Raw genomic sequence first — 20,857 nt, forward strand, 5'->3', positions numbered from 1 at the left:
ACGTGTTCACTGAATCCACAGCAGAAAGCACTTCAAAAAAGTTTTTTTGCACTAAATTTTCACTGTCTTTCACATCTTTTACCTTATGAGTACAACTTCCTTCAGTCATTCTCTTCCATTTTCCCGAGACCGAGTCTTCTTTCTTCATTAGCGTCTCGCGTTTTTCAGATTGTAGTTTACTTATTTCCACCTTTTGAGCATCTGTTGTAAACTGTAGACTGGATATCCGTTCAGCTTCTGTATTTCAGTCTTACAAGTTGCACACGTTTTCCTTTTACTACCGAAATTTACATTTTTTCGTGGAGGCACATTATACACTTTCAACTTTGCCGCCATCTTGTAATGTCTTGAGGGGACAACATACTGAAAGAGACCCTGAATGACTACTTTTGGAGATGAGGGGATGAAATACAGTTGAACACACAGTTACCATCTCCTAGAGTCTGTGACGATGGAAACAGGAGACGAATGACGTTTTTCTGTAGTAATTAAAGCTATGTTCTCTTCATCTTGCTCCATAAATTAGATTGTTCTTCTTACAGACATCTTTACGCACAGAGACACTGTCAGGTACAAAATAGATCTTTTGTAAGTAGATGCAAAGAGTGCTTCTCTGCATCTGGAGCCTTAATTTCTCCACATCAGCTCTGTATCATTCAAGTTTCATACCAAGATAAGAATTGTCTATCAATGAAGTCTAACTTTATCCTTCCATTTCTCTGGTACTGAAATGGCATGTTCGAGTGACAGGCTGGGAAGGAGTTGTGGCACTTTGTGGGTTGTGCTTAACCATCCAGCACCAATATCTGAGAAACTATCACTACTATCAAATAATAATGTTACTCTTCCCTCTCATGTTTGATGAGATTATTTCTTCCCCTCCTCCACTTTCTTTCTCCTTTGTGTGTCAAAGACAGCAAAGCTGTGGACAGCAACACAATTTGAGTTATGCATGTTAGTTACAGGACAGCAAGAATATATGGAAAGCTTGCATTTTCTTTGGGAAATGTATTTTCATTGGAGACAATGGTCTTGGCTCTTTTAGCAGTACATATACATGTATTTTTCTGTGCTGTGTAAGGGTAAAAATCATTGGGAAAAAGTTTCTACACATTAGAAATGAACAATCTCTTGCTGAAATTAAAGACGTTGCTTGGTTTCAGTAGGCATGCGACCTGCTGGTGTTAAGGATAGAAAGCATGAGTCACATAATCTCCACACTGGACTGTACACGTCTTGTTGTGATCCAGTGTACTTAGATTATTTAGATGTGAAGCCATTCTGGCTATGGTTATTTGTGAATGAGCCAAAATTTGTATGTGAGCATGTTGATTTTAAAAAAAATACGAATATTATTTTAAAGAGGGTAGACAACTGGAAAACAAAGAACCATGTCTTCGGAGCATCTTGTATGTTCAGGTTGACACATTCTGTCTGTTAATTGTGGATAGTTAACAGCTTGGAACATCACTATGAGGGCACAATGTCATGACATTGCTTTTGAAATATGACTTTATAACTGTGAATGGAATCTGAGATGTAGGTGGTACAATGTATAGAAATAAAAAGACTTTTCATAATATTATTGTGAATTTGTGTTGACATGCTCTGGGGAAAAACACTGACAAGCCAAAACATTATGACCACAGGCCACTGTGAGACCAAATGTCACTTTGTGGTGTTGTGGTCATGTGATAACAGTATGAGAGCATATAAGCAGAGCAGAGAAACAGGGGGAAGATACAGGTGCAAACAATAGGGCAATCCACTGACATAAGTGACTTTGACAATAATTTGTTATGGGTCAATGCCTAGGAACAAACATCTAGGAAATGGTGAAACTGTACAGCTATTTGTGGGCTACTGTCATCAGTGACTACGGAAAGTGGATGAAGGATGGTGAAACCAAGAGTAGGCAACAAGGTATTGGGAGTCCATGGCTCATCAGAGAATGTGGAGGTCAGAGGCTTGACTGCTCTTATAAAGCAAATCTGTGGCAGATGTTACAGCAGAGTACAATGCTGGTGCACGTGTAAGTGTTTCAGGGACCACCGTTCAGCACAAATTATTGAACATGGGGCTCCATAGCAGGAGATCCCTACTGTGTGTTTCCATGTTAATTCAATGACATTCTCAATTATAGCTGCAGGAGACATGATATCATTGATACTAGATGAATCATGTTTCTTCTTGCACAAAGTTGATGGTCAAATCCAGATACACTGACATCCAGGCAAATGGCTGCTCAAAACATGCACTGCACCACTAACGCAGGCCAGTGGAGTAGTATTATGCTATTGGAGCATTTACCTGGACATCTGTGGGACCTGTGACACTAATCAAAGGCAGCAGGACAGCTTGAGACTATGTGAACATTATTCTGAACCACCTGCTTCAACTTGATGGCTTCCCCGATGGCAATGACACCTTTGGGCTTGATGATAGGGTCAAAAGGCCAGAACTGTGTTACAGTGATTTGAAGAGCATGATAGTGAGCTTACATTAACGTCTTGGCCAGAAAATTGGCTGGTCTAAACCCAATGGAACATGCCTGGGACATTACTGGGTGACAGTTCCACACCCACAAACCATCATCCTATAATTTACGGGAATTGCTTGATCTGTGTGCAGAGATCTGGTGCCACATACTCCAGAAACCTACCAAGGATTTGCCAAACTCATGTCACACAGAATTGCTGTTTTGTGTTACATGGATGGCATAACACCTATCATATTTCTTTGACAAAGAAATATGATCAAATATTCATCAAATTTCTGTGACTAAGATCTTTGGGTATTACACTGACATCGTGTTTTTCATCAAGCTTCAAGATGGCAGATAACAACAATTTGTTATTATGTGATGCAGTTGCTTGTACCACAATTGCATTGTGTGAGCATTTGGAGCTGCAGCAGCAGAAAAAAAGGGTAACATACTTGAGTGAAGCTGTGGGTTTTATGTCAAGATAATAAAAGCATTCAGCAAAATTTGTTACACGAGCTGCAAGTGGAGGACATCAAGCCCTACATAATTTACTTATGAATGGATGAGAGTGTGTTTTAGTGTTTGTTCAGTTAAGTGGCCCATCATACTAAAAAAAAGAATACTCAGCTGAGAAAATCTGTACGTTCAGAAGTCAAGCTCACCATAACACTGCAGTTTCCTACTACAGGAGAGAGCTACTCTAGCTAACAATACGGCACTCGAATACTACAGTGGACATTAACCAAAACAATTCCACAAATGTGTGAAGTGATTTATAAAGCACTGACAGAGCATTATCTGAAGAAAGATAAATGTTTAGTACACTATATGGGCATCAAAAATATTTTTATTTTTGAATAATTTAGTGTTTCAACAACTACAAACAACTACAAAACTAATAAAAGTATGAAAAAGATGAAACACTTTTTAACTTGCGGCATCCAAAATTCAAAATTAGACAAAGTAGAATGGAGAGTTAAGAATTTTTTTATTGTTATCAGCATTTTAGAGTGTGCCCTCCTCTTCTATTCTGGCTTGCTGAAAAGCTGCTTGGATGTTTCTAGACGTAGTGGTCGATGGCTGTAGCTGTGACTGTGGATTTGAAGTCACCTGCAGCATATCTGATCTTCCTACCAGCACATGATTAATAGCATGGACTGTGCCTCTTGCTCACCCCCACTCAATCAAGGTAAAATTCTTAAAAAGAGTCAAAGGAACACACCAATTAAACTTTTCAGCCATGTTTGCAAACACACTACAGATGTAAAATAGCTGTAGCGATGCCAGCATTCTGAGCAGTTACATTTCACACTGTAGTGAACAGAAGACAAATGACTTTTATGATCAAATCTACAGTGAGGTTCCCTATTATACTATCAAATTTCTTTGATAAATAAATATGGTAGTGTAATACCGGACTAAGCAGGTGATCATAATTTTTTGGCACATCAGTGCATGAGAAGGTTGGGAACAATTCTGGTTACATAGGTAGTAAAAGAGAGCCACCTAACTGCAAAACAGGATGAGAACTTTGAAAAACTGAGAGTAAAATGTATTTTGGTCGAAGAAAGCAACTATTATTGTATAAAATGTGGATGTAATAAACCGAAGGTATTTCTTCTTAGAGTCAAGAGGTGAACTTCTATTACTCCTCTAACTAAAAATGTTATTTTTTTTAGCTTATCCTGCTAAAAGGTGATGCAACACAGGAGTGGAACATAATACAAGTGAATATGTTATAAGGGATCTATATGGATGACTATTTTTGTGTGCTGCCTTGGAGTTGATAAGAAATGGTTTTTGTAGATGTTGAAGCCTTCAATGTTTCTGTACTTACATCGACATTACACAAGCAACCATACATTCTCTTGGATAAAGTACATGATACACCAGTGTTATCACCACCTCACTATCCACTCATCTTGGCATTCATCAAACAATGGAAAATCCAGGATGGAATGTAACAATAAGAGAGAAGGAAAGTTGCTACTCACCATATAGAGGAGATGCTGAGTCGCAATAGGCACAATAAAAAGATTCACACAATCATAGCTTTCGGCCATTAAGGCCTTTGTCTCACACACACACACACACACACACACACACACAAAGCGCAACTTGCACACACGTCTGCAGTCTCGGAGAGCTGAAACTACACTACGAGCAGCAGCACCAGTGCATGATGGGAGTGGCGACTGGGTGGGGGTAAGGAGGAGGCTGGGGCGGGGAGGGGGAGGGATAGTATGGTGAGAGTGGCGGGCAGTGAAGTGTTGCAGTTTAGATGGAGGGCAGGAGAGAAGGTGCGCAGGGGGGGAGGGGGTAAGTATCGGAAAGGAGAGAAATAAAAATAAAAATAAATTAAGACTGGGTGTGGCGGTGAAATGACGGCTGTGTAGTGCTGGAATGGGAACAGGGAGGGGCCTAGATGGGTGAGGACAGTGACTAACGAAGGTTGAGGCCAGGAGGGTTATGGGAACGTAGGATGTATTGCAGGGAAAGTTCCCACCTGCCCAACTCAGAAAAGCTGGTGTTGGTGGGAAGGATCCATATGGCACAGGCTGTGAAGCAGTCATTGAGATGAGGGGTATCATGTTTGGCAGTGTATTCAGCAAAGGGTGGTCCACTTGTTTTTTGGCCACAGTTTGTCAGTGGCTGTTCATGCGAACAGACAGCTTGTTGGTTGTCATGCCTACATAGAATGCAGCACAGTAGTTGCAGCTTAGCTTGTAAATCATATGACTGCTTTCACAGGTAGCCCTGCCTTTGATGGGATAGGTGATGTCAGCGACTGGACTGGAGTAGGTGGTGGTAGGAGGATGAGGATGTATGGGACAGGTCTTGCATCTAGGTCTATTACAGGGGTATGAGCCATGAGGTAAGGGATTGGGAGCAGGGGTTGTGTAAGGGTGGACGAGTATATTGTGTAGGTTTGGTGGACAGCAGAATACCACGGTAGGAGGGGTGGGAAGGATAGTGGGTAGGACATTTCTCATTTCAGGGCACGACGAGAGGTAATCGAAACCCTGGCAGAGAATGTAATTCAGTTGTTCCAGTCCCGGATGGTACTGAGTTATGAGGGGGATGCTCCTCTGTGGCCAGACTGTGTGACTTTGGGAGGTGGTGGGAGACTGGAAAAATAAGGTACGGGAGATTTGTTTTTGTACAAGGGTGGGAGGATAATTACGGTCAGTGACGGCTTCAGTGAGACCCTCGGTATATTTAGAGAAGGACTGCTCGTCACTGCAGATGCGACGACCACGGGTGGCTAGGCTGTACGGAAGGAACTTCTTGGTATGGAATGGGTGACAGCTGTCGAAGTGGAGGTACTGCTGGTGGTTAGTAGGTCTGATATGGACGGAGGTACTGATGTAGCCATCTCTGAGGTGGAGGTCAACATCTAGGAAGGTGGCTTGTTGGGTTGAGTAGGACCAGGTGAAGCCAATGAGGGAGAAGTTGTTGAAGTTCAGGAGGAATATGAATAAGCTGTCCTCACCTTCAATCCAGATAGCAAAGATGTCATCAATGAACCTGAACCAGGTGAGGGGTTTAGGATCTGGGTTTTTAGGAAGGATTCCTCTAGATGGCCCCGTAATAGGTTAGCATATGATGGTGCCATGCGGGTGCCCACAGCCGTAATGCGGATTTGTTTGTAGGTAATGCCTTCAAAGGAGAAGTAACTGTGGGTGAGGATATAGTTGGTCATGGAGACTAGGAAGGAGGTTGTTGGTTTGGAATCCATAAGGCGTCTGGACAGGTAGTGTTCGATAGCAGTAAGGCCATGGGCATTACGAATGTTAGTGTACAGGGAAGTGGCAAGTAGGGCACCGTGTGGTAAAGGGAAAGGAACTGTGGAGAGTCGGTCGAGGAAATGGTTGGTATTCTTTATATAGGAGGATAGGTTCCGGGTAATAGGTTGAAGGTGTTGGTCTACGAGAGAAGAGATTCTCTCAGTGGGGGCACAGTAACCAGCCACAATGGGGCATCCTGGGTGGTTGGGTTTATGGACTGTAGGAAGCATGAAGCAGGTGGGAGTGGGGGGAGTGGTAGAGGTAAGTAGAGAGATGGACTCTGGGGAGAGGTTCTGGGATGGGCCTAAGGATTTGAGTAGTGACTGGAGATCCTGCTGGATTGCTGGAATGGGATCACTATGGCATGGTTTGTAGGAGGAAGTATCTGACAGCTGACAGAGTCCTTCTGCCAAGTAATTCTTGCGGTTCAAAACAACGGAGGTGGAGCATTTGTCTGCAGGCAGGATTATAAGATCAGGATAAGTTTTTTGATGGTGGACTGCGGTTCTTTCTGTGGGTGTAAGGTTAGTATGCATGTTGAGGGATTTGGGGAATGATGGTGAGGCAAGGTTCGAGGATAAGAAATTCTGGAAAGTTAACAGGGGGTGGTTTGGAGACAGTGGGGGTGGCTCAGGGTTAGATGGCGGAGTGAACTGAGTTAGACAAGGTTCAATATTGGTCTTTGGTTGAGTCTGATTGGTCGGGTTGGTGGCAAAAAAGTGTTTCCACTGTAGGGACCGGGAGAAGGAGAGAAGGTCTTTAACTAGTCCTGCATGGTTGAATTTGGGAGTGGGGCAAAAGGTGAGACCTTTGGAAAGCACTGATATTTCTTTGGGGCTAAGGCTTCTGGAGGAAAGGTTCATGACTGTATTCAAGTTGGTGGCCAAAAAACAAGTGGACCGCCCTATTGTTGAATACGCTGCCAAACATGATACCCCTCATCTCAATGACTGCTTCACAGCCTGTGCCATATGGGTCCTTCCCACCAACACCAGCTTTTCTGAATTGCACAGGTGGGAACTTTCCCTGCAATACTTCCTACGTTCCCGTAACCCTTCCGGCCTCAACCTTCGTTAGTCACTGTCCTCACCCACCTAGTCACCTCCCTGTTCCCATTCCAGCACTACGCAGCCGTCATTTCACCGCCACACCCAGTCTTAATTTATTTTTATTTTTATTTCTGTCCTTCCCACTACTTACCCCCTCCCCCATGCGTACCTTCTCTCCTGCCCTCCATCTAAACTGCAACACTTCACTGCCCGCCACTCTCACCATACTATCCCTCCCCCTCCCCGCCCCAGCCTCCTCCTCTCCCCCACCCAGTCGCCACTCCCATCATGCACTGGTGCTGCTGCTCGCAGTGTAGTTTCAGCTCTCCGAGACTGCAGACGTGTGTGCAAGTTGCGCTTTGTGTGTGTGTGTGTGTGTGTGTGTGTGTGTGTGACAAAGGCCTTAATGGCCGAAAGCTATGATTGTGTGAATCTTTTTATTGTGCCTATTGCGACTCAGCATCTCCTCTATATGGTGAGTAGCAACTTTCCTTCTCTCTTATTGTTACATTCCATCCTGGATTTTCCATTGTTTGATGAATGCCAACATGAGTGGATAGTGAGGTGGTGATAACACTGGTGTATCATGTACTTTATCCAAGAGAATGTATGGTTGCTTGTGTAATGTCGATGTAAGTACAGAAACATTGAAGGCTTCAACATCTACAAAAACCATGTGTGTGTGTGTGTGTGTGTGTGTGTGTGTGTGTGTGTGGTTGTGTGTTAATGGCCGAAAGCTATGATTGTGTGAATCTTTTTAGTGTGCCTATCACGACTCAGCATCTCCGCTATATGGTGAGTAGCAACTTTCCTTCTATGGTATTGTTACATCTTGGCATCCAGGTTTTTCTCTAAATGCCTTCTTCATGATCAAGTCGACAGAAACAAGATCTTTGCTCTTTATCGTACATTAAAATCCAACTAATGGCATTCACTAAAGAGAATGCACAAAGGTTGCAGTAATAAAGGATAAGTGGCACTTACTAGACTTTTCCTCCAGAACAATAAATGAAACTAGAGGGAATAGTGACTGCAAAGTATGCAGAATGCATATCCCCTGTCATTAGCTGTAGCATCTCAAAAGGAAACCACTAGTGATATGAAGCTTATTGAGATGCTAAAACTGTGTATCAAACACTGACCATGCTGTTCACAGGTAGTGTCCACTGCTGGTAGTCCAATGTCAAAAATGTTCATTGTCACAAATATGCCGTTTAATATTAAAAATTCTCTTCTTACATGTGACATGTCATCTCTCTAGTTTCAATGACTCAAGAGTATGGAAGAGGCTGACCCCTTCGATTAAGGACCATATGGGAGAATATTAGAGAGTTTGGAAGACAAGAGAATATAAAACAAAATATTCAAGGAAAATATTCAAGAGAACAAAAGTAACCGGAGTACAAACTGAAATTTATATATATACTATTTTTCATTCTTCTATTTAGCTAAGCCACACCCTTCAGTTTAATACTTAAGATTATGCCTTAGTTAGAAGATAATTGTCTTGTTCTCCTAAAATGTTGTACCCAGTTCTTTGCAGGAAGCTGGAGAAATGTACCTGTGCAACTGAATGTATTCTCTCGGTCTGCCCAGCAGCTGGAGCAACCTATCAGCCAACTTGTTCTTCCCAACACCTTGATTGCCAACAAGGAGAAGGTGTTCACCCAGCATGAAATCTTGTAGCATCCATTCCAGTACTGATAGATGCTGCAAAAAATACACGTAAAGTATAATAACAATGGACTCCAAAAAGCTGTCTAAAGGTTTAAACAAAAAGACATTTATTACTATAATGTAATATCTTATACTGAAAATAAATAAAGATGATGTTTTGAATGCTTGGTGCTGTTTAACAAAGGACACTTCCATACACCATGAGCCATATATAAGTTATCATTTTGCAGAAATCAATGTACATACAGTATCTGTTCCTCTGTATCAGATGCCACTGGTGACGAGTTACAAACCCAAAAACCAGTTTTACAAATATATATTTCTAGTTCAGATCATGGCGTATAGAAGATGTCTGCTGCATGGATTGAGAGCTTTCACTTTTCTTTACAGCAAAAAGATTTTAAAACACACACACACACACACACACACACACACACACACACACACACACACACGCCCCCATCAAGAGTGAATGGTGATATGCCCTTAAACTCGTGTTTAACAGTAGATAAATGATAAAACCACAGCACATTATTATTATTATTATTATTATTATTATTATTAGTAACACACTGTCATAGGAATCTTTGATACATTCTGGTCTTGTGAATGTCATACTAAATCCCATGCTGGACCAGGATTAGTCTCTCCACTCATTTCAAAATAAGAAAAGAAAACAACAAGCAATGCACAACCCAAAACAAAGTGGCAACAGCTGCTGTACTATTGCTCACTTAAGTTGGAAGTGTCATACACTGAATAGTTCAGTCCCAACCTCTACCAGTACCTCTCACAACCACAGTTCAAACTCCCCACCCCCACATAACATTGCTACGTTAAAGTGTCCGCATATTATTATTATTATTATTGTCGTTGTCTTGGAGGTCATAGTTTACATCGTAATTCAGTAAACAAATGCAGTTACAAAAAAGCCCAGATAAATTACACTTAATTACAAACTGATGTTAAATACTGTGAAACAAGTCAGCACTTTCAATCAGTTCATGTAACTTGTCAAATTATAAACAGCTGTACAAATTGGACAGTCTTCAATGATGTAAGGAGAAGCCTCTGTAAGATTGTTAAAGTCTATAACCGGGTGATCCCAGGTAATAGTGCAATTACTGGAAAATTTTTCCTCTGAGACACTATAATGCCATTGAAATATGTACAGTTTGCTCACAAAGAGAGGGGCAAGGACTCCCTACTTATGAATCACCAAAAGTCAGTAGGAGTTGGTCAACTTCAGTCTGCTCACTTTTTGCATCCAGCTATGCCAGCCTCAGCATCTAACACAGAACATTGCATATGTAGCTATTGTGAAGTGTGCTGTTTTGTTGTGTAGATAAGTAGTACATCTGTTGAGTGACGAAGTGCTTCCTGGCCTATCATGGGCAACATCAAATACTACTCCCACTCCTCAGAGAGAGGCAATGGATAGTACATTACAGAGTGGAGCAAGGAAACTAATTAATATTTTGCTGAAGGTTGTGATCATGCAAGCAAAAATACAGAGTTGTTCCATCCACATCATAACAGAAATACATTTGGAAAAGAGAAAACCACTTCAGCTGTGTGAAAATCCTTTTTTTTTTTTTTTATTGAAGTCTAATAAATAAAATAAATGAGTCCAATGACAAAGCATATTAGTACAGCTGATAGAGTTTTCAATATTCCAAGCAGTGGCTGCTGTCACTATATGGTCTTTTGTAAAAGAAATGACTGCCATCATTATTGTTATTCAATTAACTACGGCTGCATCATGAGACATCTGGGAGCATAACCAACACTACTGTATAAGTGATTTCAACAAGTCAGTCTTCCACTTGGGACCTCTCCTTGTTACTTGTAACTATACATTCTACATAAAATTTAATCCTACTTTCTGACATTATTTTTTAACTCTTTTTCACTTAGGCCAAGATCAGCTGGGAAAATCCAATTGGATAACTTTGACAGGGTGTCTTGAAACAAGAAATTGAAAACTTCTGCATGGTACAGAAGGTAGGTCCCAGTCTGCAGAAACTTTGAGCAATACTCGAGGAAATCGACTGGACTCAGGCTGTTACATCTCTGTGGAACATTTTGTTGCCAATGGGATTCACATGGAAAAAAGTGCAGAATAAGAGCTTTTACTGCTACAGTGTGGAGACAGTACTCGTTGGTGGTTGCATTTCACAGTATAAATCAAACATTTGGGAAACAGCCACCAAAATATTCTACCTGCATGAAACTTGGATACACAGTAATATGACAGTTGTTAAACATTGGAAGGAGGATGTTGTCAGCATTATGCAGTGGGAAAACTCCTCCAAGAGACTTACTATTGGAGTGTTGGATCAAAGAAGGAGTTCGTTGGGAGAACCGACTAAAATTCTGAGCTACATCCACAAAAGGTGATTACCATGATCAAACATTTGCAAATATGGTTCTCCCAAGTCTTTCTCCAACATTGTTCACTGTGATGGACAACACTTCATAAGAAACTGGTGGACAAAACACCCACACTGTACAATACCGAAACGAAGATCTTGCAATGGCTCAAACGAGACATGTTGCCCGTAATGAGAGCATGAGGATGCAGGCTCTGTTTGCTTTAATTCAATAACACAGATCTGCTAAAAAATGTATGTGATCAAAGAAATGGAAAGTGACAAAAGCTACACGGTTGTCCGCTTGCCACTCTATAATTGTGATTTGAGTGCGATAGAACTGGCATGGGCAAAAGTAAAACGTTGTTTAGGGAGCACAACATTTCAGGGACATGGCCAAAGACAATCTGTTGAATATTGCAAGTGAATCTCTTCTGTCAGTAACTGTTGATGAGTGGGAAGCACAAAGCAGGAAGGGCCAGCAAGTGGAAGGAGATTACTGGAAGCACGACAGTGTCGTTGAATTCACAATACATGAAATTATTATTAATACTGGTACTGCTGAATCAAGAAGTAGCAACAATAATGCATCATGCACAGATGGGAACTTAATAAGACTGACACTGAGTGATTTACATTTAAATACAGTTCATCATTACACATGTGGGTAAATGTTCAAAATTTTCTCATTCTCTTTTTGTTGCCACAACATAAATTTTACGACTGGTTCTCTTTAGTTCTGAATTGTCTATGAGAACTGATACAGATTTAGTAGCCACAACCACCATCATTCAAGATGAAACTATCAATTTTGATTTCATGAACCCTCTAACTTTAATTACACCTGTTTTTCGCAGATGTGCAACATGTAGCAGTTGACAGCTGTTACAGTGGCAGCTAACAGATGTCACTGCTGTTTGGCGCACAAATTGTATGTGAACGCAAGAGTGTTGCCAGCAATGCTTGATGTTTGTGGGGCTTGTTCCTCCCCCTCTGCAGTGCCCCTCACCCTTCAGGCAGGCTATGTGCTGGGAGTTGGAGGGTGGGGCTTGCTTATTCTGATCCCTGCAACTCTCTCATATTTCGCTCTTCTTCTTGTGAACAAACTGCATGCACACTCTAATTTGTATAAGAAAGCTTGACTTTTAATTTTCTTTCTAAATGATTTAAAACAGTATGAAGATCAAATTAACATTCCTTAAAATGGGCCACAGCCAATTTCTTTCCCCACTATAATCAAAACTACAGCTTCATCTCTAACGAATTCCTTGTTATGTAGATGTTAAAACTCAAAAGAAAAGTGGCAACAGTGGAATTATGAAAAAGCCATGAGCCATTTGGCCTATCCATGAGCAAATATTCCAGTTATGTTAATTAAATATCTTTTAAAAACTAACTGGTTATTTCTGATAAATGACCAACCTTAAAGTATTATCCGATATGTTGGCCAAGAAATTTGCTGTAAAGTCTGCATATGAGTTGCCAAAACTACAATGGCATGAACTTCAGGGAAATAGCAAATGCACACAACACAAATGAGAGAGACTAAGAAAAAGCCAGAAGTTACCCAGTATATCCAAGTTCACTGTAATCTCATTGGCAGTAAACAAGACTCGTATCTAAGCAATTTGGCTGGCTAGCCGATAGGTACATATCTGATTTATTATACACTGACATAAAATACCATGACAAGATTTTCCAAAGAAATGCCATTTAAGGACTAGGTTAATTTAACTTATGTTGTTGTGGGTCTCTCTTAAAATAGTGTGACAATTAATATATACAAGTTTGCGTTGGTTGTCATTTATAGGTACACTAGCCTTTCCATTGTGGATTCACCCACGTGTGCATTCAACACATACACTTTATACACCTCCTCCTCCTCCTCCCACCTCTCTGTATCCACCTCTTCCTCCCTCTGCCTCTCTGTCCACCTCATCCTCCCACTTCTGTCTAGCCTCTATTCACCACTCTCTTCATCTTTTCATCTCCTCCTACCCCTCCCACTGTCCATCTCCTCTGTCCCCCATCTATCTCTACAGCCGCCACCACCTCCACCACCACCTCCTCCTCCACACCCTCTTTGTTGTTCTTCTCCTTTCATTATCCTTACCTGTTTCTAACTCCCCCTTTCCTTCTCCCCCCCCCTCTGTCCATCCCCTCTTGCCTGCTCTCTCCCCACCTCCCCATCCATCTGCTCCTGCCTCCTCTCTGTGTCCATCCCCTTCATTACTTATCTCAACCTTCCCCCAGCCATGCCCATCCACAGGTATAGCCCCTGCAGTTCAACAAAGCAGGTTGATACTACTCCAACACAACTCTCATGCAGGGCAGCATACACATTGGGGGCAGGAAAATTGTTTCTTGCCCCTGATGTGTAGGCTGCCCTGCACACCAGGTCGATAAAGCAAGCCGATACTACTTGCGCTTGACACGCCTGTCATGAAGGCCATCGTACAGGTCAGGGGCTGGAAAACGTTTAGTGCAGGTCAATACAGTAGTTTGACACTTTTTCCACAGAACATGCCTGTTGTGCATGGCAACCTAAATGGCAAGGGCTGAGAAACATTTTCGTCCCTATCTCTGCTACCACTGGAGCTGGGAGTTTACCAAATTTGTCTGAAATCAGTCCAGGAATTTGGGAGATCCTGAGAGAGAGAGAGAGAGAGAGAGAGAGAGAGAGAGAGAGAGAGAGAGAGAGAGACCACACACACACGCATGCACGCACGCCTTCCTTCCATGTTCCATTCATGAATTGTGCATGGGAAGAATAGAATTTCAATGGCAAGCCTCATTGTGGTGCACAATGCTTCTCTTGTAATGTCTGCCATTGTATTTTGTTGAGCATCTTCAGAATGCTCTCCCACCACCCAAACAATCCCGTGAAAAAACGTGCCACTTTTCATTGCATCTTCTCTATATCTTCTATTAATCCAATCTGGTAAATTTCCCCTACTAAAGAGCAATACTTGAAATAAGTTGAACAAGTGCTTTTTAAGCAACTTCTTTTGTGGGTGAATTACATTTCCTTAACATTCTTCCAATGAATCTCTGCCTGTCATCTGTGTTTCCTACAATTTGTTTTATGTGATCATCGCACTTTAGATCACTTCAGATGGTTATTCCTAGCTACTCCATCAAGTTATTTGTCAACAATAGTGTAATAGAACAGTGGGGGATTTCTTCACGTATTTATGAGCAATATTTTATCTTTATTTACATTCATGATAAACTACTAGTTCCTGCACCAATCATCTTCCTGCAAATCACTAGTCTTATGGCACTGATACATCCCTATACACAACTGCACCATTTGTGAAAGAGATCTTGCAACTTCCAATGTTATTCACTAGATCATTTATACATACTGTAAGCAGTAAGTCCTATTACACTTTCTTGGGGTACTCCTGAAGTTACCCTTACATCTGCCAATTTAGTTTCACTAAGAACAGCATGTTGAGCTCTACCTGCAAGGACATCCTGAGTCCAATCACAAACACGGTACAATACTTGGCAAGTTCATATTTTGTTCACTGAACAACAGTGTCAAACTGTATCAAACACCTTCCTGAAGTCAAGGAACACAGCATCAACCTGAACACCACTGTCTACAATGCTAAACACCTCATCAGTGAACAGTGATAGCTGAGTTTTGCAAGATCTCCGTTTATGTAATTGATGATGATTTTTATAGAAGATATTTCCATTCTCAAAAATAATTCTAATGTGTAAACAAGTCTGAGTTTTGCAAGATCTCCGTTTGTGTAATTGATGATGATTTTTGTAGAAGATATTTCCATTCTCAAAAATAATTCTAATGTGTAAGCAAGTCTGATTCAACGATACAGGCATATAAGTATGTGCATTTTTCTTACCACCTTTCTTGAAAATGGTCAGTCGATTGGCTTATGATAAATTACTGCTAGAAAGGGAGCAAGTTCTTACACATAATCTCTGGTAGAATCTCACTGATATCTCATCTGGTCCACATGCTTTTTCACCAGTGAACAATTTTAATTCATTTTTTATTCCACAATTATATAACTCAAAAGTCGCTATTCTGATGTTCATGCAATGATTGTAAGGAAGAACCATAATATGACCTACCACAGTGAAACAGTTTTGAAAGAGTGAATTCAGTATTTCTGACTTTTCTCTATTGTCTGCCATTTCATTCAGACTGATCAGTTAAATTATATTTTCAAATTCATTGAATGCTGTGCAGTAAAGGATCCTCACCAAATGCGACTCATGGATAATATTGAAAAAATTCAAAGAAAGGCAGCTCATTCAGCAATACCATGAAATTGCGGAGAAGGTGTGGGGGTTTACGGTCATGGTAATCATTAAAACAAAAGCCTTTTTCACTGTGATGAGATCTTTTCATGACATTTCCATCATCAACTTTCTCCTCTGAAAGTCAAAATATTTTGTTGATTTGTACCTATATATTTGTTTCAGAGTAGAACAATAGAAAAACAGTGAGAAGGAGGTTCTATGAACCCTTTGTCAACCACTTAAGTGTTGATTGCAAAGTAATTGCACAGATGCAGATATAGATTAGGAAACTTATGATGTTCTGCAAGCTATCTCTGAAGTACTCTGCCATTACAACTCCTGACACAGAGGGGCTATAAAACCATCCAATGACCACATCTGGCTTACCTTTTCTTACTCACCTTCACCCATGTTATTTTATATATTATCCTGACTCTCCTATCATCTCATTTTTGAAATGCTTGATTATTTTTCTCCATTTCCTAACATTACAATTCAGATTTTTAAGATTGCAGTTTTATAGCAACAATCATTGACTAATTTCCATATCTCAAAAGTCCTCTCTTCCTGCTTCATATTACACACAATACTGAAAATGGGTCCACCGTGGCTTACCTGAGGGATGTTGAAGAATGTTATGTCTGGAATCTTCGTCTTTGCTGCTGTCTTGTATCGAGGTGCAACAGTTTGACCAATCTGCACCACATTTTCATCCACATCACATTTAATAGCTGATTCTTCCATTTCAGCTTGTTCAATTGGGAATCCATTTTCTGTTAGTGCTGTGTCCAATATCTGCCTAGCCAAAGGAGGCAAAAACCTAAAAATTTAGGAAAGTCATTCAATAACAATCTAATTGAAAGTAGCAGCACATCATCCGTAAGTCAGCACATGTTACTGACATGCAGGCCACACAGGACTTCTTCCAAGCACTGCTCAGGATGATCACACAGCTTGCAGCACCATGGTATAGTAGTGTATCTGGTCTGTGGGTTCCCAATACTGTGATGATTGGCAGAAGAATGAGATATCAGGCTGCTGCTACATGCTGCCAATATGAGCAGTGGTTGGAGGAAGATCTGTGTCACCTGCATGTCAGTAATATGTACTGGTTTTTGAATGCTGTCCTATGTTAAAGTATTACAAAAATATAGTATGACTATTTTTTTATGTGTGGACAGGACAACTGTTAACAATTTGTGGGACAATTGACGACCACATTATGTTAGAAATGCTTTTCTGGAGGGACAACTTTCAATGTTGTTCCATTGCAATGAACTTGTAGGTGGGAGATTGTTCTCTCAAAATGCACAGCTCAACAAGAAGAACACTGTCATGTGGTTGAATGCAATAATTAAAGATATTAGTAATGCCTAACAACCACTACCTTGTGACACTGTTAAGAGATGTGCTGTTCTGTTAAAGCAATTTTTAATTACAACTGCTTTACAGGCAAATATACAAGCTTCCGTTATTGTCTCATCTATTAGAGTTTGGGAAATACATTTCCCATATATACAAACACATATTATTATTTAAACATCAACCAAGATATTTTTGTATATTAATTCATGTCCCGTGTATCACACATTCTGACAAAGCAAACCACTAACCTAGACAAGCATGCACGATGAATACTCTCTCGTTGACTGTCCATGGGGTATTGCGACAGACGGCGTGCTATCCTCAGAAGCTGTCGTGTTGACAATGAGTTTGCTAATGACCTTAATGTTGGGTCTGTGGAACTGCGTAGTTTATGTGCAAAGTCTATAATGCCAGACATTAACCTTGCCTGTTGTGTGCCATACTGCAAAAGACATGTTATTTTCAGTTCAATTTCAACCTACAGACTTTCTTAAATTGTCACTATTATTTTCAGACATTGCAAAAATATAACATGAGTAATCACACAACACTGTGTAGAAAGGAAGATAGAGGTATAAAGTCTTGCTGATGAAGTGGTCAATAGAGTTCAGGAAAGGGAAGGAAAGCGGCCATGTCCTTTTTCAAAGGGACCACCAAAGCATTCATATTAAGAGTTTTAGGCAATCAACAGAAACCATAAATCTGGATCACGCAGGAATATGAACCACCATCTTCCTGAATGTGGTTCCAGTGTCTTACCACTATGTCATCTGCTATGCTTGGTCAATATTATGCTATTACCATCACACAGATGTCAGTTGCGAACACTAACAAATGGAGAAACAGGTATTGAAACACAAAAGAAAGTGTATGGCATTGGAATTCTATGAACATGGTTCCCATTTTTCAAGCGAATCCTTTGATAACTAACACACACACACACACACACACACACACACACACACACACCACAAAAATCATTTAAATCTGGTCACAGAGGAAAAACACAGGTAAATTACTGACTGCTGAGAAACCACTGTGCCATTTCTGGAGAGTGTTTCAACAGAAATGTACTCTCTCTCTCTCTCTCTCTCTCTCTCTCTCTCTCTCCCTCTCCCCCTCCCTCTCCCTCTCCCTCTCCCTCTCTTTCCTTGTGTCTGTGTCCCGCACTTCCGCAGGGTTGGCATGGTTATCCTCTGATTTGGCAAGGTTAATCGAAGCGGTGGCCGGATGCCCTTCCTGTCGCCACCCTGGTGGATGATAGGATGATTAAGACAACATAACACGATGATGAGGACAAAGACAACACAACACCCAGTCCCTGAGTGGACAAAAATCCCCAACCCAGCTGAGAATTGAACCCGAGCCCCTTAGCGCAGCCATTCCGTCACGCTGACCACTCAGCTATCAGGGCGGACTCAACAGAAATGTAATGGTTATTACAACACAGTAGTCCCAAGCAATCACTGGAATTGAGAGGTAACTGGGACAAAAGCAGGTGGCTGACAGGTCTTAGTGGAGACTAAGATACTGATGTAGGGTACGAAAAGGGCTGTGTGTTGGTGGTGGTGCAATTGGGGACACAGCTGCTAAGTAATAAAGCTGTGTAGTGGCCACAGACAATGAGCACATTGTTAACCTGTATGTTTTGCAAATGACTAGTCATGCTTACACTCAGTTACAGGTTGAAGGTGGCCATTCAAACAGATTGACAGTGACTGGTGGTTATGCCCACATAAAATGCTAAGCAGTGATTGTAGTAAAGTTGATATATGGCACAGATGGTTTTACATGTGATCTGCCTCTTTAAGGGATGGGATACAATGCGACCAGACTGGTCAGGATGGGCTTGCTCTATGAATTGGTAAATTACAATAAGAGCATCACAGACAGAAGACATGTTTTAACAGGATAGGGAAGGAAAGAGAGCTGGACATGTCCTTGTCTAAGGATACATCCAAGCATTCACCTAAATAATTGGTAACGGGAAGCCTAAGACCGAATGGCCAGATGAGGATTTGAAGGCTATTGCTTCTCAATACAGGCCAGGCCCAGACTAGATGGACAGTCCTTCAATTGGATATTTCAAACACACATGACCTGTGTGGCAAAAGGGTGGTAACGGCAGCAGCATAAGGATGGGACAGGATGTTTCGTATGTTAAACAGAGAAAAGAATAGCACTTTTCAAGACAATAGTGAATTTTGAGTCAGCAGGATACTCATTATTTCATGGCATGATTAGTAGTCAATGCCTTAGTGACAGATGCAACTCATTTGTTCCAGCCTCAGGTAGTACTGTACAAAGACTACACATTAGGTAATATTTGCTTTCATGTAGCATGAAAAAGAGATGAAGGAGCGAGAAAGTCACATTACTACTGGTTCACTTGTAGACCCTTTAAAACGAGCAGCCAAATTAAAAATCCTTCTAAGTGTGAAATCAGTTTTGTAATATGTTTTTAGTGGCCAAAAATCTCAAAGTTTTTGACATTCAACACAAATCTATGCTGTATAGAAACAGAATGTTTTTCTGTCATACTCTGTTTAGACAGAACACAGTTTACGATACCTCACATTGGCAGCAACACGGAGACTGGAGGAACAAACATGTGGTTCCTAAGGTCAATGACGGCAGAGTTTATGAAGTGAACAGTAAACCAAAAACAAGACCAGAGTGTAGCAAATTGTCTTATGCTTATACAAACAGTCCAGGGAGCAAATCCAGCAGCACTGAAGGCTTCAGCTTCAATGACTAACAACCGACTGACTGGTAGGTACAGGTTTTGGTATTTAAGGGCAGTCTTGCCTCAGCACATGGCTCCAAATGACATACTTGCAGCTGTGTTAGCGTCCCTTGCTAGAGCAAGCTGCAGCTGGAGTATGAAGCCCAAGTATCTCTGACTGTCTTCCATATTGATACTTGGTCTGGGTCGGGACTCCACATCTGTTGGACATTAACTCTCCACTCCCGCCCCCCTTTTACAGAGAGAGAGCCTCTCATGATAGTTCCTCAATGTGATCATCTGAGACAGAAGCCAAAGCTGTTTTTGAAAGTTCCAACCAGTCAATGGGTTCTTGGGTGCATCTTGACCCAGCCTGCAGGATAGTGGATTCTGCTCATGACGGAGATGGGGACAGAGGGCAGCCTGCATGGGCACCTCAGTTTGGAAATGCTCAAACTCCATTGATTGTGTGGTGAGGGGTTCACTGCAGGTGGTGGGAGCTAGAACTGGTTTACGAGGTGGAAGCAGTTCCATCTCCTTCAGCTCCTATCATCAGTGATTGTCAACCTCTTGTTGATGGTTAACATGAGGGTGGAAGTTGTTAACAACAGCAGCCAGGCTTGTCCCTGGCACTTAGTTCATACCCAGCCAGCAGATGAGGGGAAGGGGGGAGGGGGATGGTAAGTCTCATAGTGGGCAGAACTGATTTTGATGCCTAACTAGATCCTCCTGACTGATTGCAAACCTCAAGCATTTTTATGCCCCCTATGGCCAAAAACGAGGCCTTGTGGCCACCCAGCATTCACCTACATAATTGGTAATGGGAAGTCTAAGAGTGAATGGTCAGATGGGGATTTGGAAGGCTGTTGCTTCTCAACGCAGGCTCTGTGTGTGTGTGTGTGTGTGGGGGGGGGGGGGGGGGGGGGAGGGGGAGGGGGGGGGTTGGATGGGTGTGTGAGCACGTGCATGCGTGCATGAGTATGGTGAGACATGCACAGCAAGTTGAGAAGGGTGCAGGACCTGCAGTCACGTAAAGTTTTGGCTGGACTACATCCATTCACAGATGTTGACCAGCACATGGTAAGGAAGCTGGTGAATGATTCCATGGAGTTGGCTCT

General features: G+C 41.5%; 1 protein-coding gene across 1 annotated transcript in view; it reads right to left on the minus strand.

Moving 5' to 3' along the window:
• The window catches only part of LOC124621879 (von Willebrand factor A domain-containing protein 8), a 264,064-nt gene that overhangs the window by 143,006 nt on the left and 100,201 nt on the right, over positions 1-20,857 (minus strand). The window contains exons 13-15 of the mRNA XM_047147344.1: positions 17,263-17,456; positions 16,265-16,469; positions 8,884-9,032 (exon numbers count right to left, since the gene is read on the minus strand). Of these exons, the coding sequence (XP_047003300.1) occupies positions 8,884-9,032; positions 16,265-16,469; positions 17,263-17,456 (548 nt within the window). The remainder of the gene's footprint in view (positions 1-8,883; positions 9,033-16,264; positions 16,470-17,262; positions 17,457-20,857) is intronic.

This window comes from Schistocerca americana, chromosome 7 (genome assembly GCF_021461395.2).
Source record: "Schistocerca americana isolate TAMUIC-IGC-003095 chromosome 7, iqSchAmer2.1, whole genome shotgun sequence".
NCBI lineage: Eukaryota > Metazoa > Arthropoda > Insecta > Orthoptera > Acrididae > Schistocerca > Schistocerca americana.